Here is a 26,856-nt window from a genome sequence, read left to right as displayed (position 1 = left end):
CGCTCGGGTGACTCTCTGGCTTGAGACTCACAGCTTGCTTCTCCCCGTGGGCTGCCCCCCTTGTTCTTCATTCTCCTTGTCTCTTCTCTCTGCTCGGCTGCACCTCTGTGGCTCACAGTCCAGGGTCTTCAGGATTCTCTGTGAAGAGGTCACCAGGTGAGAATCACCTCAATTTTCTCCTGGAAGCCAGGTTGCTGGACCAGGGGCCCCTGTCTCTCCTCTGAGTGGCTCAGCACCTTGCCTTAGCAATCTCCAGTCCATTCCACCCCACGCAAACCCCTCACTGATTTCCCTTCAGCCTCATATCAGAGGGCAAGAGGGGGCTGGATGCAGGCCAGATGCTTCTCAGCTGGGGAGGTGAGAGTGACAGGACCCAGGTGGTGAGGAGATGTGGCAGGGAATGGGGGCTGCAGAAGGCAAGGCCACCCACTGAGGCCCGGGCCCTCCTGTCTCGGCCGCAGAGGAGCGACAAGATGACCGATACCCAGATGGCCGATTTTGGGGCGGCAGCCCAGTACCTCCGCAAGTCAGAGAGGGAGCGACTGGAGGCCCAGACACGGCCTTTCGACATCCGTACCGAGTGCTTCGTGCCGGATGACAAGGAGGAGTTCGTCAAGGCCAAGATCCTGTCCCGGGAGGGAGGCAAGGTCACTGCCGAGACAGAGACTGGCAAGGTGCGTGGGACACAGCACAGGTGGTGGGTGAGGGGCGGAGCCACGCGCAGTGGGAGCTGGGGGGCTCTGGAGGAGAGCCAAAGCCAGCCGGGGTCCAGGACGAACTCCCCTCAAGGGGCCCAGCATCTGGGTGAGAACTGACCATTCTTGTTGGATCTAAGCAAGTGTAACCAGGCCACCCCAGGGATGCCCACCCCTTGCCAGGGAGGATGCTGCAGGCAGGGAACCTCACCTGGTTTCCTCGTCAGAGGGGTTATGTAGCTAACGAGGGCCCAGACACTGCATCAAATGAAGCTCCCTTCTCAAGCCTGCATCCCTCCACTCTGTGCCTTAGTTTTCTCCACGGACCAACTCTCCCCAGTGCTTCCCCAACCATACCAGGAGCAAATTTTACAAGTGAACACAAAGCAGGAACTCTTGAGCAGAATGCTCAGTCCAGGGCTGACGACTAGCACTCAGAAGTCACAGGCCCTTGTCCCTCATGCCAGCCATGAGAACTGCCACCGGTCAACAGCAGCGGCTCTGAACCGTGCGCCTGGTAGACTGACTGTCTGCAAGGCCGACTGTCTACACTGGCTGACTGTCGCGTCCCCTTGAGGTGTGCAGTAACGGGCCACAACCACTGGGGGTTTTAACTATGACCCCAGCTCTGCCACTAGCAGCCACCATATACTGGCAAATCATTGATCATTTGCTCCACTGTAAAAAAAATGCTGGAATACCTACTCACAGGATCTCATGATGCAAGGGCATGACAAACTGGCCAGTGGTGGCCAAACCATTTGACAGCGACCAATGAAGAGTGTAGAGTAGGTGGGTGAGATGTTTCTCCAGCAGCAGCAAGGTTTGCCCTTAGCAATTGATGACCTCAAGCATGCCCCCAAGAGTCAGGGAAGATCAGAGAGCTTCTGCCCCTAGACCCTCAGTCAGGGACTGAAAGGTGATGCTCATGGGCAGAGTCTGGGGAACTGGCAAGACACAGGGACTCTAGGGCAATCCATAAGAAGGGACAGACAGCAGGCAGGTAAATTATCTGGTGCCGTGGGAAGCTATGGGGTAGGGCCCAGGCACTATGAGAAAAGAGCCAGGGGAACAAGGCCAGGTCACAGCCTGTGTTCTGGGAGGAGGTAAGTGGGCAAGGCTAGAGAGGGTCCTGGTAGAAATGTCTGTCCTACTGCCCCTCACCCCCCCAGACGGTGACCGTGAAGGAGGACGAGGTGTTGCAGCAGAACCCGCCCAAGTTTGACAAGATCGAGGACATGGCCATGCTGACCTTCCTGCACGAGCCTGCGGTGCTTTTCAACCTCAAAGAGCGCTATGCAGCCTGGATGATCTATGTGAGTGAGCCCCTGCACACGCTGGGCAGTCTTCTGCACAGCGTCCAAAGTCGGCCAGGGCGACTTTCTCAAGGGGAGGGGACTAGAACTCTCCCTCTGCTCTCTCCCCATCCCTGGTTAGCTGCAGGAAGACAGGAGCCCGCTGGCATAACAGGGGACGCCTCTGCCTGGCACCACTGCCCATCCCAGGCTCTCCCCTCCAACTTCTCGTGACTGCCCTGTCTCTTGCTTCAGACCTACTCGGGCCTCTTCTGCGTCACAGTCAATCCCTACAAGTGGCTGCCCGTGTACAATGCCGAGGTGGTGGCTGCCTACCGGGGCAAGAAGAGGAGCGAGGCGCCTCCCCACATCTTTTCCATCTCCGACAACGCCTACCAGTACATGCTGACAGGTGGGCTGGCGGCCCTGACATGTGGCCCCTCAGCCCGACACCGTAGACCGAGGCCCTGAGCCCTGACCCCTCTGCCTCTCCTCTTTTCTCTTCCAGATCGGGAAAACCAGTCCATCCTCATCACGTGAGTGAGCAGCACCCATGCACAGAGGGGCCTGGTGTGGGGGAGGCCGAGGCTGATTCCTGGGGTGCTAGAGATGGTTGAAGGCTGTGGCTGCCAGGAGCTGGGTACTCTGAGGAGAGCCAGAGTGACCTACGGCGATGGGCTGGTTCTGCAAGGAGCTAGGCCCTGGGGGAGGAGATTCGATGGCTAGGACTCTGAGGGAAGAGGGTGCAGTGCTGAGCTTCGAATGGAAAACAGTGGGAATCTGGGTTCTGATGGGTCCCTGTTGCCTCCAGTGGAGAATCCGGGGCAGGGAAGACTGTGAACACGAAGCGTGTCATCCAGTACTTTGCCAGCATCGCAGCCATAGGTGACCGTGGCAAGAAGGACAATGTCAATGCAAACAAGGTGCGAGGTGGGCCACAGGCTCCGCACAGGGGTTAGGGGGCAGGCTGACCTGGTGACCCCTAGCCCTGACCTGGGTAACAGTGCAGACAGCATCCCCGAGCCCAGTGCCCGAGACCTTCCCGGCAGGAGACGCATGCTCTGAGGTCTGAATATGGCCCTCTCGAGCTGCAGACCACCAGCAGTCCATCCCACTCCACCCCCACCCTCCCCACCACGGCCTGGAGGTGAAGCCCCGTGCTCTGCCCCCTCTGCAGGGCACCCTGGAGGACCAGATCATCCAGGCCAACCCAGCCCTGGAGGCCTTCGGCAACGCCAAGACCGTCAGGAATGACAATTCCTCCCGCTTTGTGAGTGCACCTGACCACTGCCTACAGGCTTCATGCAGTGTTGATGAAAAAAGGGGTGGAGGTGCAGTTTTGCCAACAGTCTCCACACCTGGCTGACCGTCCTGCATTTAGTTTTAGGATATCAAGTAACACACACTCACACTCCAAACCCTCCCCACTCAGCCTGGCCCCCGAGTTCTGAGAACTCAAGAAAAGAGACCCAGAGCCACCAGAGCTGTTCGTTGCAGAACCAAGTCATTGGGCTGACTTGGGTCACATTCTGTGTTTTTTTAATGACTGTTCCCAAAGTTCTTCCATGCTGTAAGTAGAAGAGCTGGAAGGAGGACAGCAGGGCTTTTGAGCCAATTCCCCAGCCTTCCATCTGTCCAGCAACTCCCCACCCCTCCCAGAGCCCCAGGTCCTTCATCTGTGAGACCGAGGTAGTAGTCTCTACCTTGCTGGTTATTGGGAGGATGACGTGAGATCATATCAGAGGCACAAACAGGATGCATTCTATTTTGTTCATGATACTAAACTGGGGCTCCAGGGAAATCATTTACATTTCCAAAACCATCCAGGGCGTTCTGGATGGCACTGAGGTCCAGGATCTCCATCTCTCTTCTAGCCCTCACTCTTTGTCCCATCTACCCCCAGGGGAAATTCATCAGGATCCACTTTGGAGCCACTGGAAAGCTGGCTTCTGCAGACATAGAGACCTGTGAGTACGCAGGGAGCCTGGCCCCTCCGCCAGAGCCCTCCACCTCTGCCTTCACTCCTCGCGGGGCACCGTCTGCTGTCGACATTTCCCCTCCGCCTCCTGCCTCTGTCTCCATCTGCCTCCCAGCTTTATCATTCTTTTCCCTTTAAACCCAGTCTTCCCCTGTCTCTCTCCGCTTGCCATGGGAGCCTTTCTCTCCTGACCTCCACCCCGTCGCTGACTGGTTCTCTTCCTTCCCACCTCTCCTACTCCAGACCTCCTGGAGAAGTCCCGGGTGATCTTCCAGCTGAAGGCTGAGAGGAATTACCACATCTTCTACCAGATCCTGTCCAACAAGAAGCCAGAGCTGTTGGGTGAGCCCCGTCAGAGGTCCCTGCTGCCCCTGGCACCCCCCGCAAGCCCAGCAGCGCAGGGCGGACCCCTCCCCCTCCTCACCCGCCCCGCCCCCGCTCACCTGGCCCCTCCCTCCACCTGCACAGTGCCGTTCTCTTCCTGCTTCACCTTGGCCCCACCTGTGTCAACTCTTGCCTCCCTTTCACGCCCTTCCTTGCCTTCTTTCTCCTCCCTTTGCTTCTTTTCTCCTTCTCCTCTGTGTGTCTCCCCCCTCCACCCTCTCTCCCCCTCCACCCTCTCTCGCCGTGTCCCCACCACCCACTTTTCCTTTCCTTCTGGACCCTCCGCTTGGCCTTTGCTGACTGTCCTCCTCTCTACCCGCTCCTCCCTTCTCCCCACCCCTTCCCCACTGCGCCCCACTCCCGACCCCTTGTCCCCGGCCCTGCCCCTCGCCTGGACAGACACGCTGCTGGTCACCAGCAACCCCTACGACTACGCCTTCGTGTCTCAGGGGGAGGTGTCCGTGGCCTCCATCGACGACTCCGAGGAGCTCATGGCCACAGATGTGAGTGAGGAGGCAGCGGGAGGGCTCCGGGGGCTCCTGGGCCACCCGGCCGTCACCCACCCTGCCTCTCTCGCCCTGCCCCAGAACGCCTTCGACGTGCTGGGCTTCACCCCTGAGGAGAAAGCCGGCGTCTACAAGCTGACGGGCGCCATCATGCACTACGGAAACATGAAGTTCAAGCAGAAGCAGCGGGAGGAGCAGGCGGAGCCGGACGGCACCGAAGGTTCGCGGACAGGAGGGCAGGCTGAGAAGGCCTGGGGGGCAGCGTGTCTGCCTCTCATGCAGGGACAGCGCTCTGGGAGCAGAGTCTCCTCCATGCCACGTCCAAACGGGGTGCCTTTCAGTGATTCTTAAGGAGCAGCATTCACAGCAGCAGTGTTAGGACCACGATACAGAAAGCAGGAGGAAACAGAGCAGGAGAAGCAGGGGGCCGGACGGTGGTGCCTTTTCCCAGGGGTGGGCTCTCCCCACCTGATCTAGACTCGAGGCTTTCTGTTCCATTATAACCTAGCCAGACACCACCTTCCATCCCAAAAGGCTGGATCCCAGAGGACCTGAGGCTTATGGGTGGGTGAGGGCAGGGACACGGGAGAAGTGGGAAGACAGAAGGCACCTCAGAGTCCCGCTAGTTTCTCAACCCCAGCTGGACCAAGCAGAAGTGAAATGGAGAGGTTTCCTCCTGTGCCCACGGCTCCACCAGGCCCAGGAAAGCACGCACCTGAGTGCTGAGAATCCCCATCACTAAGGCAGTGTGTATGTGAGGGTGCCCAGCCCTCAGGAGAGCCCCTCACAGGCTCCGTGCCATATTCTGCTGGGAGACAGAAGGCCAGGGGTCAGGACACAGCTCTGGGTGTCGGCACAGCACCCACATCACTGGCTCTCAGCTTCCTCCTCAGTGGAATGGAGCAGTAGCCCTTCCCAGCTCCCTCTGAGGCTGACTCGAGAATCCCTTGAGAAGGAGACGTGAAGGTGTAAACAGGGCTGGAGAAACACCTGACAATATTCCTCTTGACCTTCCTTCAAGGATCCCCTCTCTGTATCTATCCAGATCAAATGCCAAACCTGAGTTTCACAATAGCATGTCACCAGTTATCATAAAACTCTCAAAATTAAACCAAGTACGTCTCCTCTAAATAGAGATCATGGGGCTTTCCAGGTGGTTCAGTGGTAAAGAATCCACCTGCCAATGCAGGAGACACAGGAGCTACAGCTTCGATCCCTTGGTTGGGAAGATCCCCTGGAGGAGAAAAGGCAACCCGCTCCAGTATTCTTGCCTGAAAACTCCCATGGACAGAGGAGCCTGGTGGGCTACAGTCCATGGGGTTGCAAAGAGTCAGACACAACTGAGCATGCACACCCACACACAAATAGAGTTCGTAGGTTGGACAGCACATTTGGAGAGCTGAGGGTTGGCGGGCTGACCAACACACTGTTAGGAACCCTGATTTCCAAGCGAGTCAATTTGGTGGACACATAGATTCACTGTAGAGCATGCCCAGTCCTGGGCTAGATCCTGGGACTGGGGACAAAGACAGCAAGGAGCAGAGGACATCTTCAGCCACAGTCCCTGCGCTGAGAGAGGAGAGGATGCATGAGGGCAGGAGACACGCCTACAGCGGTGCTGGCAATGGACCGGGTGCAGAGACACGCAGATGTAAAGATGGAGGCGAGCTGGCAGCGTGGTGGGAAGTCTGGGGTGACAGAGGGGCCTCAGGCACACACTGGCTGTGTCACCGTGGCAAGCCCTGTGCCCTTCAGGCCTCAGTTTGCAGCTCTTTAATGAGAGGGTTAGGACCTAGTGGCCCTGGGCAGGGAAGGACAGTCTATGAAAAGTGTTTGTTTCTCCCTTTCTTTCCCCACCAGATGCTGACAAGTCCGCCTACCTCATGGGGCTGAACTCAGCCGACCTGCTCAAGGGCCTGTGCCACCCTCGGGTGAAGGTGGGCAACGAGTACGTCACCAAGGGGCAGAATGTCCAGCAGGTGTACTACTCCATCGGGGCGCTGGCCAAGGCAGTGTACGAGAAGATGTTCAACTGGATGGTGACGCGGATCAACGCCACCCTGGAGACCAAGCAGCCTCGCCAGTACTTCATAGGCGTCCTGGACATCGCCGGCTTCGAGATCTTCGACGTGAGTGGGGAGCCCAGGTTCTGGGAGAATGGGAACTCACTGGTTCACACAGCCAGCCACTGCTGGCCAAGCCCCGGGGAAGGCCGTGGGCTCCCCAGTGGTGGAGACAGCCACGTGTCTTCAGGGGGCGCTCCCTCCCTGCCCTGACTGGAGAGAGGCCAGCCACACCGTTGCCAGGCTGGATGCTGCCCTGGGTCGACCCCTTGGGCCGCAGACCCCTGCCCGCCTGACCCACTCCTCCCCGTCCCCGCCCTGCAGTTCAACAGCTTCGAGCAGCTCTGCATCAACTTCACCAACGAGAAGCTGCAGCAGTTCTTCAACCACCACATGTTCGTGCTGGAGCAGGAGGAGTACAAGAAGGAGGGCATCGAGTGGGAGTTCATCGACTTCGGCATGGACCTGCAGGCCTGCATCGACCTCATCGAGAAGGTGCTGCCTCGGCCCCTCCACCCGGGCCCCTGCACCTGCCATCCCAGACGAAGTGGCAGCCCTACCCCTCTACACCCAGGAAACTAGTCCCCAGATCCCCCAGCCTCCCTCCAGGCCCTGCTTCCCCTCACTGTGACATTGTGGGCATATACAGGTCCAGCCTTTCCTTCTCTCCCAGCACCTAGGACCTTGTCCCATATGGTGGACCTGAAGAGAAAGATGTAGTGAAGGAGGGGACTCCTAGCCCCTCTGACGCCCCATGAGAAGCATCATTCGTGGAAAGGACCTGGGCTGAAACTAGACACATTGGCTTCCCATCCTCTCCCAGTTGGCTGAGGATAAGCCTGTCTTCAGGCCCTCTTGTCTATGGAGCCTCCTCAGAGGACTCTCCTTGTCCTGACTTGCTTTCAGTGAGCCTTTGCAGAGGGAGGCAGAGCCCGCAGCAACTGATGGTCCCCCAACCCAGCCACGACCAGTTAGAAATAGGGGCCTCCCCCACAAAGCTTTGCCTAGTGATCCAAGGCCCTGCTCTTCTGGAAGCCTCGGATTCCCCTGAGATTGTATGGAAAAACATGTGTGGACTGGTGGGGTAGGGGTGCATACGCAAGTGTGTGTGTATGCAAATTCTGGGGAGGAAGTCTTGGGGTTCACCAAATTCTCAGTAGGATCCCTGTCCCAGGAAAAGTCAAAAACTGCTACACTTTCTGAAGTGCAGGACATCATGCAGAACCTGAATCCCTCTAACCATTCCTTGGAACACTGTTCCCTGACATACAGGCACAGGTCTGGCCTGCCCTGCAGTCTGACGCCTCCCATCCCTTCTGTCCTGTCCTCATCCCTCTCTGGGGCAGGGACATCCAGGAAGAAGGGGCTGTGCTGTGAGCCCTGGGGGTAGGGACTGGGAGTACAGGGCTCTTCTTTGGGTCCACTGGGGCAGGAAGAGGTTCCCTAGGCCAGATCTGAATGTACTCAGATTTAGGTTAACTTCAGGAATGTTAATGGGCTTCCCTGGTGGCTCAGAAGATAAAGCATCTGCCTGCAATGCAGGAGACCCGGGTTCGATCCCTGGGTTGGGAAGATTCCCTGGAGAAGGAAATGGCGACCCACTCCAGTACTCTTGCCTGGAGAATCCCATGGACAGAGGACCCTGGCGGGCTACAGTCCACGGGGTTGCAAAGTCGGACACGACTGAGCGACTTCACTTTCAGGAATGTTGGCTTCCTGTACCAGGGCATGAGGTGGCTGCACGGGCTCTCTATGGCCTGCCAGCTACACAGCTGCAGTTTCTCCTCAGTCGGGGTGTGGGATTCTGCAAGCCTGGGGATGTGTTCAGTGACTCTCTCCTCTCCCCCCTCAGCCCATGGGCATCATGTCCATCCTGGAGGAGGAGTGCATGTTCCCCAAGGCCACTGACATGACCTTCAAGGCCAAGCTGTATGACAATCACCTGGGCAAGTCCAACAACTTCCAGAAGCCTCGCAACATCAAGGGGAAGCCGGAAGCCCACTTCTCCCTGATCCACTACGCCGGCACGGTGGACTACAACATCATAGGCTGGCTGGAGAAGAACAAAGACCCGCTCAACGAGACAGTGGTGGCCTTGTACCAGAAGTCTTCCCTCAAGCTCATGGCCACGCTCTTCTCCTCGTATGCCTCCGCTGATGTCGGTAAGAGGGCAGCCCTCCACTGCCAGAGCAGTTCTGGAGGTGTAAGGGGCCAGGGGCCCACTGCTTCAAAGCACATGACTCCAAAGGCAGGAGGGGGACTTCTCTGGTGGTCCAGTGACTAAGACTTCATGCTCCCGATGGCAGGGGGTGGGAGTTCCATCCCAGGTCAGGAAACTAGATACCACATGCAGCAACTAAGAGTTCACGTGCTGCAGCTAAAGAGCCCACATGCCACAACTAAGACTGGCACAACCAGATTTAAAAATATATATATACATTTTTTAAAATTAAAGAAATAAAGGCAGGAGGGAGCCTTACGAGGGGGCCGTCAAGAGAGCCCACAGCAGCCCATCTGTGCCGTTTCTGTGGGAGTGTGATTTTCCCCTCTGGGTTTTGGATGTTGGTATACTTGTTCTGTGCCTCTTCAAGACTCAGAGCAACTGAAGATCAGTGCCAGAGGCACCCGCGTCACTGCAGCAGGCCTGGCATAGAACCATCCTCTGCAGGAGGCCGCAGTGAATGTGAGAGCATCGCTGAATGTACGGTAGAACAAATGAGCCTCGCCTTCAGAGAAGGAAGAGAAAGGGTGTGGACTGAAACGAGGAGGGTAAAATACAAGAAGAAAAGTAGAAAGGGGAAAAGTGTAAGCATGGAGAGGGAGGAGAAAGCACTAATGTTATTTCAAGACCTACTGTGTGCCAAACAGTGGAGAGGCAGACTGAAGCTTTGATCTTTTCTAATCTTCTCTATTCCATTTAAAGGGAATGACTCTCCTCCTCATGGGAAAACTGAGACTTGGAGATAAACTGTCCAAAGTCACATAGCTAGTGAGCAGCATAGCCCTGGCCCCTGCTCAAAGGGTCTCCGATATCAAGCCCTGGCTCATCATTCCTTCTCTTGTTGTTAGGGGACAGCAGTAAAGGCAAAGGAGGCAAGAAAAAGGGTTCATCATTTCAGACAGTGTCAGCCCTCCATCGGGTAAGAAGGGCCCAGAGATACCAACAGACTTGCGGTGGGCAGACCCAGCCCAGAGCATTTTGCCTGCACCACCCTTAACCTGATGCTCCAAGTCTGGGGAGGAAAGAAGCTAGAGTTACATGGTTGTTTTGGGCATGTAAATTACACCAGCCTGAATTCACATCATGTTATGTATCCCCTCTCAATCCCTTAGAGGGTTCTGGTGACAGGTTATCTGGGGCCCAGGGTCAGGGACTAAAGGGATGGTCCCTGTGGCTCCTGACCTCCACCTCTCATCTGCCTCCAGGAGAATCTGAACAAGCTAATGACAAACCTGAGAACCACTCATCCTCACTTTGTGCGCTGCATCATCCCCAATGAACGGAAGGCTCCCGGTGAGCGACGCACAAGGGTCTAGTCTGGAGAGGGCATTTGGCAGCCACTTGTCCTGAGGCTGACCCCCTGCCTCTCCCTTCCTGCCGCAGGGGTGATGGACAACCCCCTGGTCATGCACCAGCTGCGCTGCAACGGTGTGCTGGAGGGCATCCGCATCTGCAGGAAGGGCTTCCCCAACCGCATCCTCTATGGGGACTTCCGGCAGAGGTGGGTACTGGGGTGCCGCAGGGCTCAGGGAACAGGGAAACCCTGGGCAGCCTTGGGGGGAGAGGAGTCTGCAACTGGCCTCAGATTCTGTGAACGTGAAAGTGTTAGTCGTTCAGTTGTGTCTGATTCTTTGCAACCCACGGACTGTAGCCTGCCAGTCTCCTCTGTCTGTGGAATTCTTCAGGCAAGAATACTGGAACGGTAGTCATTCCCTTCTCTAGAGGATCTTCCTGACCCAGGGAATGAACCCAGGTCTCCAGCATTCCAGGCAGATTCTTTACTGTCTGAGCCACCAGGGAAGCCCCTTGATTTTGTGGGCAGAGCAAATCAGTGCAGAACATGGGTAACTCCAGGCACCTCCCTCCAGGTATCGCATCCTGAACCCAGCGGCCATCCCCGAGGGTCAGTTCATTGACAGCAGGAAAGGGACAGAGAAGCTGCTGGGCTCCCTGGACATTGACCACAACCAGTACAAGTTCGGCCACACTAAGGTGAGTCTGGAGGCCCTTAGGGTGGAGGTGTAGGATACCCAGCCACACTGAGTGAAACGGCTAAGAGTTCGGAAGGCACCCTGACTCCTGGCTTCCCGTGTCAACCAAGAGTTGGGACCCAGCTTCTTTTCTGTCTTGTTTTTCACATTTCACTCCCAGGTCTAGGGTATGCAGGTGATGGGGCCCTGGGAAGCTCAGCCAGGGTCTCCCACACTCTCCCTCCCCATTGGCTACCCTTCTCTGAGGCTGCAGCCCCCTTGGCTCTACCCCTTGCCCCCAGGTGTTCTTCAAGGCGGGGCTGCTGGGGCTGCTGGAGGAGATGCGGGACGAGAGGCTGAGCCGCATCATCACCCGCATCCAGGCCCAAGCCCGGGGTCAGCTCATGCGCATTGAGTTCAAGAAGATCCTGGAGCGCAGGTGAGGCTGGGGGGAAAGGGAGACACACTCTCAGAGATGTAAGGGGCAGACAAGCAGAGCCCAGAGGTGTGGGCCAAAAGACCTAAGTTCAATCCTGGCTCCATGACTTACTAGCTGGTCTGGACAAGTGACTTGACCAGTCGGGGTCTCATTTTGAGTTCTTTTTTAAAAAAAGAAAATTCCCCATAGGGAAATGAAAATTAAAACTCCAACGAGATACCATTTTAAAACACTAGACTGTAGCCTGCCGGGCTCCTCTGTCCATGGGATTTTCCAGGCAAGAATACTGGAGTGGGTTGCCATTTTCTTCTCCAGGGGATCTTCTGGATCCAGGGATCAAACTCGGGTCTCTCACATTGCAGGCAGACTCTTTACTGTCTGAGCCACCAGGGAAATGTGTGCAATCTCTTTGGAAAACAATTTATCATTTTCTTTGAAAGTTGAACAGTTACATAGCTTTCCACTCCTGAGTGCATTCCCACAGAGAAATACCTGCACGTGTTCACAACATGAGACAAAAATGAATATTTATAGCAGCATTGGCCAAAATAGCCAAGATCTGGAAACAATTTGAATTTTCATCTGCCGGAGAATGGGTAAATAGTAGCATACTCATTTGGGGAATATTCTCAAGTAATGAAAAGGAGGCGACTACAACTATATGGGACAATACATTTGAGCCTTAAAAGCATATTGCTGAGTTAACAGAAGCAAGTCACAGAAGGATACATATAGTGTGATGCAATTTTTATAAAACTCAGTAATAATTTTAAAATAGCATCTTCCTGCAATGCAGGAGGTGCACAGGAGCCTTCCCAACCCAGGGAGGTTCCCTGGGTTGGGAAGATACCTCATAGGAGGAAATGGAAACCCACTTCAGTATTCTTACCTGGAAAATCCCATGGACAGAAGAGCCTGGCAAGCTACAATCCATGGGGTCACAAAGAGTCGGAAGTGACTGAGCATACACACACATTGTTTAAAAATACATACACATATGGTTTAAATATTTTTGAGAGAGTTAGGAAATGAAAAACACAAGAATCAAGGTAGTGACTACTTCTGGTGAAAGGACCGGAAAGGGGATGGAGTGAAGTCTACAAGTAGCATCAATGAAGGCAATGCTCTACTTCTTGTCTGGGTGATGAGTTCATAGATAAATCATTTTGCTTCATTCTTCATAACTTACACGTACATTATAGACATTCTTAAATGGAAAATACCATGTTCTTAACATATTTGAGGTTCTTAGGAGATTAGAAACACTGAACACAGTAGAGATGCTATAACTGGTCACTTCCATAGCTACTACTACCCCAGTAAGGAAGATATAAACTGCCCTTTTGTTGAATTGATCAATTAATAAACATTTATGGAGCAACTCCATGCTCAGTGTGGTAATGTTGAGGTGGGGTTGCCTATCAAGGCTGCAAGAACAGGTCCCTGCCCTCAGGTGCCCAAAAACTTGTTCAGATGTGCTGGGATCCCAGTGCAGCTGGCCCCATGACTGGAAAGTTCTCCTTCACAGTGCGGCTCCCTGCCTCCATGTTCCTTTGCCAGGGATGCCCTGCTGGTAATCCAGTGGAACATTCGGGCCTTCATGGGGGTCAAGAACTGGCCCTGGATGAAGCTCTATTTCAAGATCAAACCACTGCTGAAGAGCGCAGAGACAGAGAAGGAGATGGCCACCATGAAGGAGGAGTTTGGGCGCCTCAAAGAGACACTGGAGAAGTCAGAGGCTCGGCGCAAGGAGCTGGAGGAGAAGATGGTGTCCCTGCTGCAGGAGAAGAACGACCTTCAGCTCCAAGTGCAGGCGGTGAGACCATCTCTCTTTCCCCCTCCCCTGGATCCTAACCCATCTCATCATCAGGGACTATGAGTCTCCAAGCTTCAGCTCTCTTTAAGTCTCTGGATCTCTCCTCTCTTTCATCACCAGCTCTCCTCTCTGTCCTCTTCTTTCAGGAACAAGACAACCTGAATGATGCGGAAGAGCGCTGTGACCAGCTGATCAAGAACAAGATCCAGCTGGAGGCAAAGGTGAAGGAGATGACCGAGAGGTTGGAGGACGAGGAGGAGATGAACGCTGAGCTCACTGCCAAGAAGCGCAAGCTGGAAGATGAGTGCTCTGAGCTCAAGAAGGACATTGATGACCTGGAGCTGACCCTGGCCAAAGTGGAGAAGGAGAAGCACGCAACAGAGAACAAGGTGAAGGCAGCTCCCTTTGAATCCAGACCAAGTCTCAGGATTCCCAGACCTGAGTGTGGTCCTGGCCCTTGGCCTTGGAGGTCTCCATAGATGTCTCCAGGTTGGTGATGTCTGACCCTAGGGGGGATGGGGTTCTCGGCCAACAGGTGAAGAACCTGACAGAGGAGATGGCTGGGCTGGATGAGATCATCGCCAAGCTGACCAAGGAGAAGAAAGCTCTGCAAGAGGCCCACCAGCAGGCCCTGGATGACCTTCAGGCTGAGGAGGACAAGGTCAACACCCTGGCCAAGTCTAAAGTCAAGTTGGAGCAGCAGGTGGATGATGTGAGTAGGAACAACCATGCTTCCTTTGTGTCTCTCAGGTCAGAATTTTGCAGGCAATGCCAATGGCAAGGGGTTTGCAATCCCTAAAACTAATTTCCATCCCACCCGGGGCCCTTTTCTTCCTCCCCATGCTAAGTCGCTTCAGTTGTGTCTGACTCTTTGCAACCCTATAGACAGCCCACTAGGCTCCTCTGTCCATGGGATTCTCCAGGCAAGAATACTGGAGTGGGTTGCCGTGCCCTCCTCCAGGGGATCTTCCTGACCCAAAGATTGAACCTGTAGCTCTTGCATTGGCAGGCAAATTCTATACCACTGACCCACCTGTGAAAGCCCCTTTCTTTCTACAGTTCTTCACTAGGCTGGGTCTCTGAGTTCTTCATGTCTGCCAGGATGACTCTGCTGGCTTGACTTCCAGTCCCACTGGACTTTGGGTTTAGAAGGGAGCAGAGGGGGATGTATTGTGGACCTCAGGTTTTCTACACCCTGTTCATTTTTACTTTCTCCACCAGCTGGAGGGATCCCTGGAACAGGAGAAGAAGGTACGCATGGACCTGGAGCGAGCTAAGCGGAAGCTGGAGGGTGACCTAAAGCTGACCCAGGAGAGCATCATGGACCTAGACAATGACAAACTGCAGCTGGAAGAAAAGCTCAAGAAGTAGGAGCATACGGAGGCCGGGAGGGGGTCCTGGGGGTGTCTGGCCTGACGGCTAAAGCTCAGGGTGCTGCACGGCCTCTGGCCAAGTTTGCCCAGGGCACAGTGGAAGCAAGCAGGTCAATCACAGCCCTTCCCCTGCCTTCACTCTTGGGGGCCAGAGGAAGAAGAGTGGTCCTTGCATGCAGAGGCAGGAGGAGAGGATGAGGGCAGAGAAAAGAAAACCACCTGTCACCTCCTTCTTCTCCAGGAAGGAGTTTGACATTAATCAGCTGAACAGTAAGATTGAGGATGAGCAGGCACTGGCCCTTCAGTTGCAGAAGAAACTGAAGGAAAACCAGGTGAGGTTCTTCTGGGTGTGGCCACCGGGGAGCTCAATGGCGGTGAGACAGCTGGGGCTGCAGGAGCTGCTTAGGGTTCTAGACAGTATCTAGAACTCTGAGCTACCCAGAGGCCCTGTGAGCCCTGACTTCCAGGCACCTGGGAACATCAGCCTTCCCCCATTAGACCAATAATATCTTATTTCATCTGGGCTATTTGGGGAGGTGGGTGGGGATCATACTTACTAAAACAGCTTCTCTTGCTGAGCTATACTCTGCCTAATGGGTTTTCTTACGTTTAGTAGCTCAGTCATATCCAACTCTTTGTGACCCCATGGACTGCAGCCCGCCAGGCTCCTCTGTCCATGGGGATTCTCCAGGCAAGAATACTAGAGTGGGTTGCCATGCCCTTTTCCAGGGGATCTTCCCAATCCAGGGATTGAACCCAGGTCTCCCACATTGCAGGCAGATTCTTTACCATCTGAGCCACCAGGGAAGCCCGATGGGCTTTCTGCCCTGGGAGCATTGGTAGGGCTTGGTTCTCCTCTAACCCTTCCTCTGGTGCTGGTTTCCCCTCATGGGGGTGAGAAAAGCCTTTATGGACCCCTTCTCACAGGGAGCTCTGTTCTTATTCTTCCCAGGTACTTGCCTTGCCACTAACTGGGGCTGAATCCCCACAGGGCGCTTGAGTCAACTCCTGAGACCTTGAGCAAGTCACTTCCCCTCCTGCACCTCAGATTCTCCTCTCATCTGTAAAATGGGACTAATGACCCCTGCCTTGCAGAGGACCGGAAGAGATACTGTATAGGAACACACTTTGCCAACCAAGAGGCTATATATACATGTGATTTTAGTATAGCTCAGGTTACAGAAGTCAGCCAGCCCCTTGCAAGAAGATGTTCTTTTGTCTGCCCATGGCTTTCTTATCCCTCTGCAGGAGGAGACTGAATTAACAGCCAGAGTCTCCCTTGCCTTTCATGCATCCTGAATTTTAATGCGCTTTTAGTCCTGTGTTTGTCAGAAGAGCCCTGGAGGCAAGGGAGGCAGGTACTCTCCTCCTCATTTCAAAGTTGCATGACCACATCTTGGACACAGTGACTCCTAGGCCAAGGGGACTCAGCTATTGACCCCCTCATTTCCTGAAGAGATCGCAGCTGGTGGAGAGGGCCAATATCCCCTCCGCATTCAGGCTGAGGGTCCAGGCCGCAAGCGACACGTCAACACAGTTCCACTCCTCTGGGGGCTGCTCAGGGGCTAGCCTGCCTTCAGTGATGCTCTTACCTCCCATCTTTCTGGGTGCCCTTTCTGGGTTTTAGCCAGAATATTAGAACATCCCCAGGTTCTTCTACCCTGGGTCTGGGCAGCCTCTTGGACCCAGAGCAACAGTGCAGTTATCCTCACCAGATGCCGGCAATGCACTGTGGCTCCTTCTTCTTCCTGTCCAAGCTCTTGCCCTGTCCTGGGAGCAGAGGTATGATGGTCTTGTCTCTCTTGCTCCCAGGAGTCCCCTCCTCCCCACCGCCACATATACACATTCCATCAACACCACTCATAACCACAGGTGAAAGGACCCCACCAAACCTCCCTTTTGCTCCTGGTTAGTCAGACAACAGATCAAAAGGTAGATGGGCCAAGGCCAAGGCCAAAAAAAATGAGGTGGGAACATGATACAGAAGAGGGCATCCTGCTAGCACTCTCCTGGCCTGGAAGGGAACAATCAAGCTGGAACCCAGCCATGGGCATAAATACAGTAAGCTCCAGAGAGCTAGGAATAGCTTGATTAGACTTGGTAGTTAACTCAGAAGATTATAAAAGTTTTTGATTGAGGCATATTGTAAATATTTGTAAAACACAATCACCAGCTTTCCCGTCTTATCATTAGCAGAGTCTAGTGAATCTGTGGAATTTCTGAGATTCAGGATCTCACAGGATCTCAAGATCCCTCTCTGAACACAGATTCTCAGGATTCAGGGCGAGAGATTGTCAGATTGGGTCTGAGATGCCCCTCCAGGAAATGCCTTAAAGGTACGGCTTCACCCAAATTCTTATTGGTAGTCTGTGCGTTATCAGATGTTTAGCAGCTTCCCTGGCCTTGCCCACTAAATGCCAGTAGCAACACCTCCTCTCCAAGTCATGACAATCAAAAATGTTTCCAGACCTTGTCAACTGTCCTCTGGGGCACAGAATGTCCCCTGGTGGGAACCACAGCTCCGCAGGACCTGGGCATCTTGGCCAAGAGCCTTCTAGAGCCCTGGGAGGGGGCTCCAATGGAGGGACCCAGGTGCTGGGTCTGAGTCCCCCTTGTCCTGCCCAGGCACGCATAGAGGAGCTGGAGGAGGAGCTGGAGGCTGAGCGCACCGCCAGGGCCAAGGTGGAGAAGCTGCGCTCAGACCTGTCCCGGGAGCTGGAGGAGATCAGCGAGCGGCTGGAGGAGGCCGGTGGGGCCACGTCCGTGCAGATCGAGATGAACAAGAAGCGCGAGGCTGAGTTCCAGAAGATGAGGCGGGACCTGGAGGAGGCCACGCTGCAGCACGAGGCCACGGCGGCCGCCCTGCGCAAGAAGCACGCTGACAGCGTGGCCGAGCTGGGCGAGCAGATCGACAACCTGCAGCGTGTGAAGCAGAAGCTGGAGAAGGAGAAGAGCGAGTTCAAGCTGGAGCTGGACGACGTCACGTCCAACATGGAGCAGATCATCAAGGCCAAGGTGGGCCCGGCTCTCCTCTCCTCACCCTCTCCTCCCTCACCGCATCGCAGGGTACCTTCCCTCCATTTCCTCTCTCTGCCATCGCTCTTATTCTCACTCCCTTCATCACCCTCTGGTCTCTCTCCCTCTCACCCTTGCACCCACCTTGCCCTCCCTCTGCGTCTCCATCTCACCACCTCTCCCTTCTTTAATTCATGCATCCTCTTCAGATTGTGCCCCTCCAGCTCCACCCGTCTCCTCCCCTATCCCCCCACCTCTGTGTTCTCCCCCACCTTGGCCCACCTGTCCTTCCTCCAATCCACCCAACCCCTCCCACATTCACCTCTCCCATGTCCCATACCATCTGAAGGCCAACCTGGAGAAGATGTCCCGGACACTGGAGGACCAGGCCAATGAGTACCGGGCGAAGCTAGAAGAGGCCCAGCGTTCCCTTAACGACTTCTCCACCCACCGAGCCAAGCTGCAGACCGAGAACGGTGGGTGCCCCGCACCAGGCCTGTGCCTGCCCCGGGACAGAGCATCAGTTGCCCCCCTCCCTAGCCCACAAACCCTCCTTCCCACCTGCAGGTGAGCTGTCCCGGCAGCTGGAGGAAAAGGAGGCACTGATCTCCCAGCTGACCCGAGGGAAGCTGTCCTACACCCAGCAGCTGGAGGACCTCAAGAGGCAACTGGAAGAGGAGGGCAAGGTGAGGCCAGCTGGGTGGGCAGTGGACGGGACTGAGAGCCACCCTGGGCAAACAACCTCAGGAATGGAGGCTGGAGTGAGGCTGGAGACTACAGATAGGCCTCCAAAATAGAAAGACTTTCGGCCAGGCTCTTCTACTCTTCAGCTAAGCCACACCCAAACATCACTCCTTCCCTTAAAAAAAAAAAAAAATATTTATTTGGCTGCACCGGGTCTTAGTTAAGGCATCTTTACTTGTGGCATAGGCAATCTTCTTCTTTTTTTTTTTTTGCCCATGGAATCTTTAACTGTGGCATGTAAACTCTTAGCTATGGCATGTAAGATCTAGTTTCTAGACCAGGGGTCAAACCCAGGTGCCCTGCACAGAGTCTTAGCCACTGGACCACTTGGGAAGTCCCCCTCCGTTCTTACATGGGAAGAGGTGGGCAAACTGGGAAGGTACCTCAAGACGTTGAGATTCCACAACACCAGCCCTCACCCTGAAGGAGGCTGAGATTTGATTCAAGGTCATAAATATGAAAAGATCCGAAAAATGGGGAGAGGGTCTTCCCTCCCACCTTCCCAGAAGCTGAGCCCACCTGCTGGTTCCGCCCCTCCCAGGCAAAGAACGCCCTGGCTCATGCACTGCAGTCCGCCCGGCACGACTGTGACCTGTTGCGGGAGCAGTATGAGGAGGAGACTGAGGCCAAGGCTGAGCTACAGCGCGTCCTGTCCAAGGCCAACTCAGAGGTGGCCCAGTGGAGGACCAAGTATGAGACAGACGCCATCCAGAGGACCGAGGAGCTGGAGGAGGCCAAGTGAGTCCCGGGCAGCGCCCCCACCCCAATTCTAAGAGAGGAAGGAGCAAGAGGACCTTGGTGGAGACAGGCAGAGTGGGCGTGGGAGGCAGATTTAAGAAGGAAGACAAGAAGTGGGGAGAAATGTGGTGGACAACAGAGGTGCTTGGGAGGGAGCCTGGATCCTGCGCTCTTGGGTGACCCCTGGCTGGCCCCGACTCACTTCCTGTGACGGGCGAGCTTTTGGCCCGGGTTATACCTGATGCTCACGTATAAGACGAGCAAAAAGCTTGTTGGTCAGAGGAGCTATCGCCGATCAGCCTGGGTGGGGAGGGGTGGAGACTGCCACCCAGAGGCCGCTGCGGGTAGGGAGGAGACTGTTCTAGGCACCCGCAACCTTGGCTCCCTGGAAGCTGGGCTTCCAGAGCATCCCAAGGAGCTGTGGGGAGGGGCCTGGTTCTTCTCATCTGGCAGTTCTGGGAGGGGTGGTCCCAAGGCACCACCGTTCCCAGGTAGAGTCACACACACACACCCAACCACCCTGGGCAGGAAGAAGCTGGCCCAGCGGCTGCAGGACGCCGAGGAGGCCGTCGAGGCCGTCAACGCCAAGTGCTCCTCGCTGGAGAAGACCAAGCACCGCCTGCAGAACGAGATCGAGGACCTGATGGTGGACGTGGAGCGCTCCAACGCGGCCGCCGCCGCCCTGGACAAGAAGCAGAGGAACTTCGACAAGGTGGGCCCGGGCTGCGGGCCACAGCCAGGGGGCAGAGCAGGCCGGCAGGCGGGAGTCAGGAGCATCCTCCCAGGAGGCTGAGGCTAGGGGAGGCTGGGCCTAGGAGGGGGACCTGGGTCCCGGAGGTGGGGCCGGGGCTGCCCTTTGAGCCGCTTCTGTCTGTTGGGTCCCCGCAGATCCTGGCCGAGTGGAAGCAAAAGTACGAGGAGTCGCAGTCGGAGCTGGAGTCCTCGCAGAAAGAGGCGCGCTCCCTCAGCACCGAGCTCTTCAAGCTGAAGAACGCCTACGAGGAGTCCCTGGAGCATCTGGAGACCTTCAAGCGCGAGAACAAGAATCTGCAGGGTGCGGGCGCAGGCCGGGAGGGGCGGGGCAGGGAGGGCCCGCACGTGGCGCCGCCCCGCGGCCCCTCGAGGCCTTCCCAAACTGGAGCAGGCAGCCCCCGACTGAGCCGCCCGCCCCTCCCACAGAGGAGATCTCCGACCTGACTGAGCAGCTGGGCTCCAGTGGCAAGACCATCCACGAGCTGGAGAAGGTCCGCAAGCAGCTGGAGGTGGAAAAGCTAGAGCTGCAGTCGGCCCTGGAGGAGGCCGAGGTGAGGGCCTGGCTCTGCCTGGACCCCTGCCTCTTACCCTCTCCTACCCACCCACCATCACCCTCCTGTCTCTGACCCCCTACTCTCCCTCACCTGGGGATGATGGTGATGGAAGACAAACTCTATTAGATCATTTTCTTAGTCCGAAGTCATATACCCAGTACCCACTACTACCTCCAAACCCAGAGTCTGCACAGAGGAAAATGCCACAGCTTGATCATAGGTTTTTCTTTCCCACTGGGTTTATAAAGTTGAAACCTGGCCATCATAACAACTCCTCAGACAGGGGGTGGGAGTGTCCGCTCCAGAGTCAAACAAATCTGAGTTTGAAACTTGGCTTGAGGACCTCCACTGTGTCATTAGGCAAGTTCCTTAACCTCTAAAATGGCATTAACTGTACACACCTCGATCCCTGAGTTAGGAAGATCCCCCTGGAGAAGGGAATGGCTACCCACGCCAGTATTCTGGCCTGGAAAATTTCATGGACAGAGGAGACTGGTGGGCTACAGTTCATAGGGCCACAAAGAGTTGGACACGACTGAGTAACTAACACTTTCATACTTTCATAACATTTTCAGTTCAGTCACTCAGTCGTGTCCAACTCTTTGCGACCCCATGGACTGCAGCATGCCAGGCTTCCCTGTCCATCACCAATTCCCAGAGCTTACTCAAATTCACATCCATTGAGTCAGTGATGCCATCCAACCATCTCATCCCCTGTCGTCCCCTTCTCCTCCTGCCCCCAATCCCTCCCAGCATCAGGGTCTTTTCAAATGAGTCAGTTCTTTGCATCAGGTGGCCAAAGTATTGGAGTTTCAGCTTCAGCATCAGTCCTTCCAGTGAATATTCAAGACTGATTTCCTTTAGGATTGACTGGTTGGATCTTTTACGCATGACTGTTATGATGATTAAACGAGGTAACGCACTTAAGAATTCAATATATATTAGCCATTGTTTACTGTTCATTTTTAAGAACCTGGGACTTCCCTGGTGGCTTAGACGGTAAAGAATCTGCCTGCAATGCGGGAGACCTGGGTTCAATCCCTGGGTTGGAAAGATCCCCTGGAGGAGGGCATGGCAACCCACTCCAGTATTCTTGCCTGGAGAATCCCCATGGACAGAGGATCCTGGCGGGCTGCAGTCCATGGGATCACAGAGTCAGACACAACAGTGACAGTATAGCACAGCACAGGGATAGCCCTGAGATTTGGGGCTTCTGACTTTTTTCACTATAGGGTGAGGGACTTGGGAAACAAAGAGAAATGTTTGAATTTGTAGTTGTAGAAATCCTTTGCTATGATATTTTAGATGGGTCAGGATCATCCAATGTTAATGTTGGAGCATTTTGGCAATTGTGAGGTCAAAACATTTCCTTGATGAGGGAACCCCAGGGTATCCAGCACGTCCTCCCCCACAGCACCCAGGTGGCCTGGGATGCAGGTCCTGCCTCGCTGCCTCCAGCTGACACCTTGAACCCTCTCGGCCTCCCTCCCTGACGTGCCCTGTGCCCTGCGGTCCCTCTCCCCTCCAGGCCTCCTTGGAGCATGAAGAGGGCAAGATCCTCCGGGCCCAGCTGGAGTTCAACCAGATCAAGGCAGAGATTGAGAGGAAGCTGGTAGAGAAGGACGAGGAGATGGAGCAGGCCAAGCGCAACCATCTGCGGGTGGTGGACTCACTGCAGACCTCCCTGGATGCAGAGACGCGCAGCCGCAACGAGGCCCTGCGGGTGAAGAAGAAGATGGAGGGCGACCTCAACGAGATGGAGATCCAGCTCAGCCAGGCTAACAGGACAGCCTCAGAGGCCCAGAAGCATCTGAAAGTTGCCCAAGCCCATCTGAAGGTAACAGAAGTGAGGGCTCTCAGAAAGGGATAAGTAGGGTTGCTCACAGGAATGGTGAAGGCCCGAGCAAAGGGTCCTGGGCTAACAAATATGAGAGCATGGGGGGCACCAACCTCCTGGATTTGGAGGCTTGAAGGAGGAGAACTGATCAGGAGCATGTTTTGGACCAATCCCGCCTGTGGGCCTGGAGACCTGAATGTGTCTCCTGAGGTTAACGTGAGCTTTGTGACTACAGGGAGGGGTGTATCAGATCCCAAATGGAGGCCCTGATCGGGGCCTTCCCACATCACCCCTATCCCCGGCAGGACACCCAGATCCAGCTGGATGACGCGGTCCGTGCCAACGATGACCTGAAGGAAAACATCGCCATCGTGGAGCGGCGTAACAACCTGCTGCAGGCGGAGCTGGAGGAGCTGCGGGCCCTGGTGGAGCAGACAGAGCGGTCCCGGAAGCTGGCGGAGCAGGAGCTGATCGAGACCAGCGAGCGGGTGCAGCTGCTGCACTCCCAGGCGAGGAAGCTAGGGGAAACCTGCTGAAGGCCAGAGACAGGATGTCTAGCGAGGTTCTGAACTAGATGCCCAGAGAAAGCGTATGTCCAGCCAGGATCATACACTATTTTCTTCTCTTGGACCAACTGACATCTGTCAGTCATGGCTGCAGAACTACTACCTTGAGAAAGGGGTCTAAACATAAAAGCCAGCCTCAATTTGCTCTATTAATGGGACTTTTGGAGTTTAAAGACAGCTTCCCTTGTGGCTCAGACAGTAAAGAATCTGACTGCAATGCGGGAGACCAAGGTTCCATCCCTGGGTCCGGAAGATCCCCTGGAGAAGGAAATAGCTACCCACTCCAGTATTCTTGCCTGGAGAATTCAATGAAGAGAGTAGCCTTTAAGGCTACCGTCCATGGAGTCACAAAGAGTTGGATGACTGAGCCACTAACACACACATCTGTTTGCAAGTCCACAGAGCACCATTTTTCTGCAATCCCATATACACTGTTTTCAGCTATATTCAGCAATGAGTTTTTATGTCCATCTTACTGCACTGTCCTGTGGAACTCTGTTCCATAATCTAGTACATATGGGAATGACATCACCCACTGACGTCATCCTCTCTTCCTTACATCATTACATTCTTTCTATAACTACAATCTCTTCCAGGATACAGTCCTTTTAAAACAGTTGTACCTGTTTTTCTTGGAACTCCCTGCAAGGAGGGATTCCTTGGAATTTCCTTTCATTCCCCTACGTAGACATGTTACTAAAGAGCTCAGGAGTAGAACTACAGACCCTTTCCTGCTTGAAGTCTTCAGAACTGAGTCATTTTACGTATAATGTCTAGAGTACATATATTTTCATTGGAAAAAAAGAAAGCAGGTACAAAACAAGGAAAATACTAAAAGCAAGACATGTTTTTTAAAAAATGACTAGTTCTCATTTTCTCTGGATGAATGTGTAGAATCATGTAACAACGTATATACATCCAACAGTTTTCCTTACCTTAACTAGAACACCAGCCTCATCAACCAGAAGAAGAAGATGGAGTCAGATCTGACTCATCTCCAGTCAGAAGTGGAGGAGGCGGTGCAGGAGTGCAGGAATGCTGAGGAGAAGGCCAAGAAGGCCATCACGGATGTGAGTCACTGCACCTTCCTGCCTCCCTGAAAGACTCAAGCGAGGGCTCTGGGTCCAGGCCAGGCCACTGTGCTGTAACAACTGTGATTCTGCCATTGTGTGGGCTTGAGGGCCTCCAGGACCAAATGTCAGGATGAGAAAGAGGTGGCCCTTTTGGGAAAGAAGAGCCCCCCCCCCCTCCGCCAACCCCGGGCCCTGTTCTTTTACACTCTCTCCCGTGTGCAGGCCGCCATGATGGCGGAGGAGCTGAAGAAGGAGCAGGACACCAGTGCGCACCTGGAGCGCATGAAGAAGAACATGGAGCAGACCATCAAGGACCTGCAGCACCGGCTGGACGAGGCGGAGCAGATCGCGCTCAAGGGCGGCAAGAAGCAGCTGCAGAAGCTGGAGGCCCGGGTGCGGGAGCTGGAGAACGAGCTGGAGGCCGAGCAGAAGCGCAACGTGGAGTCGGTCAAGGGCATGAGGAAGAGCGAGCGGCGCATCAAGGAGCTCACGTACCAGGTGCGGGCGCTGGGGCCACGCCCTCAGAAGTAGCCGTGAAAACGTATCCCTTGCCCCACCCCCTGACCCACACGGGCCCCACGCAGAGCCCCCCTGCCACCTGCCTCTTGAGAACCTGTCTTGGGATTAGTTTTCTTTCACATTCTCTGAAGACAGGTTGGCTTGAGTCTATGAATTTTTTTTTAGCAAAGGGAGAATCTGCTTCTATTTCTTGAAAGCTCCTGAACCAGCATTTTTCCAGATGTTTAATAACCTGAAGTGCTACCATGAAGGCTTCAGAGCCGTCCAAGGCATCTTTCCACCTGCCTCAGAGGCAGGGGCGTTGTGTGGCATTTAGTGATAAAATCAGGGATGGGAAAAGACTCAGATCTTCCATGGAACTCCTGGGACAACAGATAGAAGGCCTTAGAGAAAGAAGATTCCAGAATGGTCTAAGCCTTCCACCTGCATAGCTCAGAGCTTTTGTTCTTGACCTATTACTTCCCAATATGCCTGGGTAGGAAGGACAAAAAACACGCGAGGTGTTGGTTCATTTGACAGCTGGATATGAGAGGCACGGGAAAGAGGTACAAATGAGAACTGCAGGTGTGTTGTGTGGGTGTAAACAGAAACAGCATCCTAGCAGAAGCAGTGATCAGGAGTGATCAAGTGACATAGGGACCATTGATCCTGGTGCTCAATACCTGACCCAGAACAATCTATACTGGGTTATGATCATTAGAATGATCTGGATTATGATAATCCCTTCTTTCTGCTTTCCTCCTGAGTCCTCTCTGGTCACTCTAGACCCACTGCCGAGAGCATCTTTGGTGCTCCAGATTAGATCTGGAACAGCCCTCACGTCTCCACATTATCAAATGAAGAAATCCCGTTTGGTTCCAAGCCTCTCCTCCTGTTTCTCACCTCAGGGCCACAGCCTTCTTTGCTTTTTAGATCCTGGTGTGCGAACTTTGCCATGCCCTTTGGTCTATAAGTCTCCCCAGAGATGAAATTTGTGCACAACCTCTTTGGCCTGGCCCATGGGAGGGAGGGGCAGCTGAGGCATGGCAAGAGAATGGGGTCATGAGGGAGGGAAAGATGATTGCTCTTGCTCCTTCCCCCAAACTGGCCTCCTCCACCCATCTGTGCCCAGACGGAGGAAGACAGGAAGAACCTGCTGAGGCTGCAGGACCTGGTGGACAAGCTGCAGCTGAAGGTCAAGGCCTATAAGCGCCAGGCCGAGGAGGCGGTGAGTTCATGGTTTTCTCTACTTCCTATGTGTCAGAGCCGACAAGGGTCCACCCCAGTGTGGGACCCGGACGGAGGGATTGCTGTTCACTTTAACTCTCAAACTCAGAGCTGTGGCAGGCACTCCTGAGTTAACAAAAGCAAAGCTTATTTGACTCAGGACCTACCCACAAGCTGCTTATAATCCACCTAACAGTGAGCCCAAGAGAAAGCAGTGCAGCTACTAATGCAGCTTAGAGGGCCAGCCAGTGCTGAAAGCTGGATGGTGGCAGGGGAACTGGGCCTGGAAAGGGGCCTGAGCAGGTACAGCATGGTGGGGAAGACATCGAGTGAGCACAGAGGTGCGGACGTGAGTTGCTGATGAGCATACGTGTGCAGGAACCCTCAGGGGTTGGGGAGCATCTGTCCAGGTCGCAGTTGGACAGGGGCGGTCAAGCTGGATTCTGAGGGGGGCGGACCAGGCAGCATGGGATTCCTCTTGGGCAGTGGGTAGCCTGGATTCTGACCACTGGGTAAGGTGCCAGGCACCTTTGTGGAGGGTGCCAAGCCAGGAGCAGGACACTTTTGTTGCAGGAACATGGGTGATAGATGACAGCGAGCCCCTGGATTAGGAGCCTGGGCACCCCCTCACCTCATCCTCCCATCCCCCTGAACCCCTACAGGAGGAACAGGCCAACACCAACCTGTCCAAGTTCCGCAAGGTGCAGCACGAGCTGGATGAGGCGGAGGAGCGGGCGGACATCGCTGAGTCCCAGGTCAACAAGCTGCGGGCCAAGAGCCGCGACATCGGCGCCAAGGTGGGTCCCTCCCTCGGCCCTACTACTCACCCCATGGCAGCACAGCCCCCACACCTGGGCATCCCCCTCCTGCTCAGACAAGCCCCCTACAAGCTGGAACCTCCTTAGAAAGTCCAGTCCCACCCCACTTATACCACAAAGACCTCTAAAGGGGACCCCAAGATTCCCAAGGCCTGAACCTCTCCCCCTAAGGGCATCTCCCTTTAGGCCCCTGAAAGCCCTGGAGATTTCTCCCCACACCCTTCCTTCCTCTCACCAGCTGCTCCCTCACACCTTTTATTCTTTCTCAGCAAAAAATGCATGACGAGGAGTGA

General features: G+C 54.8%; 1 protein-coding gene across 1 annotated transcript; it reads left to right on the top strand.

Annotated features, from left to right (window-relative positions):
• Nucleotides 1-473: 473 nt before the first annotated feature.
• On the top strand, nt 474-26,856 carry LOC138073016 (myosin-6). The gene is made up of 37 exons (XM_068964407.1): nt 474-674; nt 1,868-2,011; nt 2,246-2,402; nt 2,499-2,526; nt 2,802-2,913; nt 3,168-3,260; nt 3,894-3,957; nt 4,212-4,310; nt 4,752-4,855; nt 4,940-5,078; nt 6,719-6,987; nt 7,246-7,416; nt 8,774-9,083; nt 9,991-10,061; nt 10,348-10,435; nt 10,526-10,643; nt 11,011-11,134; nt 11,415-11,551; nt 13,112-13,367; nt 13,514-13,756; nt 13,903-14,079; nt 14,589-14,734; nt 14,982-15,072; nt 17,366-17,755; nt 18,105-18,231; nt 18,323-18,441; nt 19,041-19,237; nt 19,766-19,949; nt 20,126-20,291; nt 20,417-20,541; nt 22,073-22,381; nt 22,687-22,890; nt 23,892-24,017; nt 24,243-24,518; nt 25,651-25,746; nt 26,408-26,542; nt 26,833-26,856. Exons 1-37 carry the CDS (start codon nt 474-476, stop codon nt 26,854-26,856), a joined length of 5,820 nt encoding a protein of 1,939 aa, XP_068820508.1.

This window comes from Capricornis sumatraensis, chromosome 2 (assembly GCF_032405125.1).
Source record: "Capricornis sumatraensis isolate serow.1 chromosome 2, serow.2, whole genome shotgun sequence".
Classification (NCBI taxonomy): domain Eukaryota; kingdom Metazoa; phylum Chordata; class Mammalia; order Artiodactyla; family Bovidae; genus Capricornis; species Capricornis sumatraensis.
This window is presented reverse-complemented; position numbering and strand designations above follow the sequence as displayed.

Excerpts from the sequence above, each read along its gene's own strand:
- LOC138073016 (XM_068964407.1), top strand. The coding sequence starts at position 474 with ATGACCGATACCCAGATGGCCGATTTTGGGGCGGCAGCCCAGTACCTC. Across the intron at positions 9,084-9,990 it reads GTATGCCTCCGCTGATGTCG|GGGACAGCAGTAAAGGCAAA; the intron begins GTAAGAGGGCAG and ends TCTTGTTGTTAG. Across the intron at positions 11,552-13,111 it reads AAGAAGATCCTGGAGCGCAG|GGATGCCCTGCTGGTAATCC; the intron begins GTGAGGCTGGGG and ends TTCCTTTGCCAG.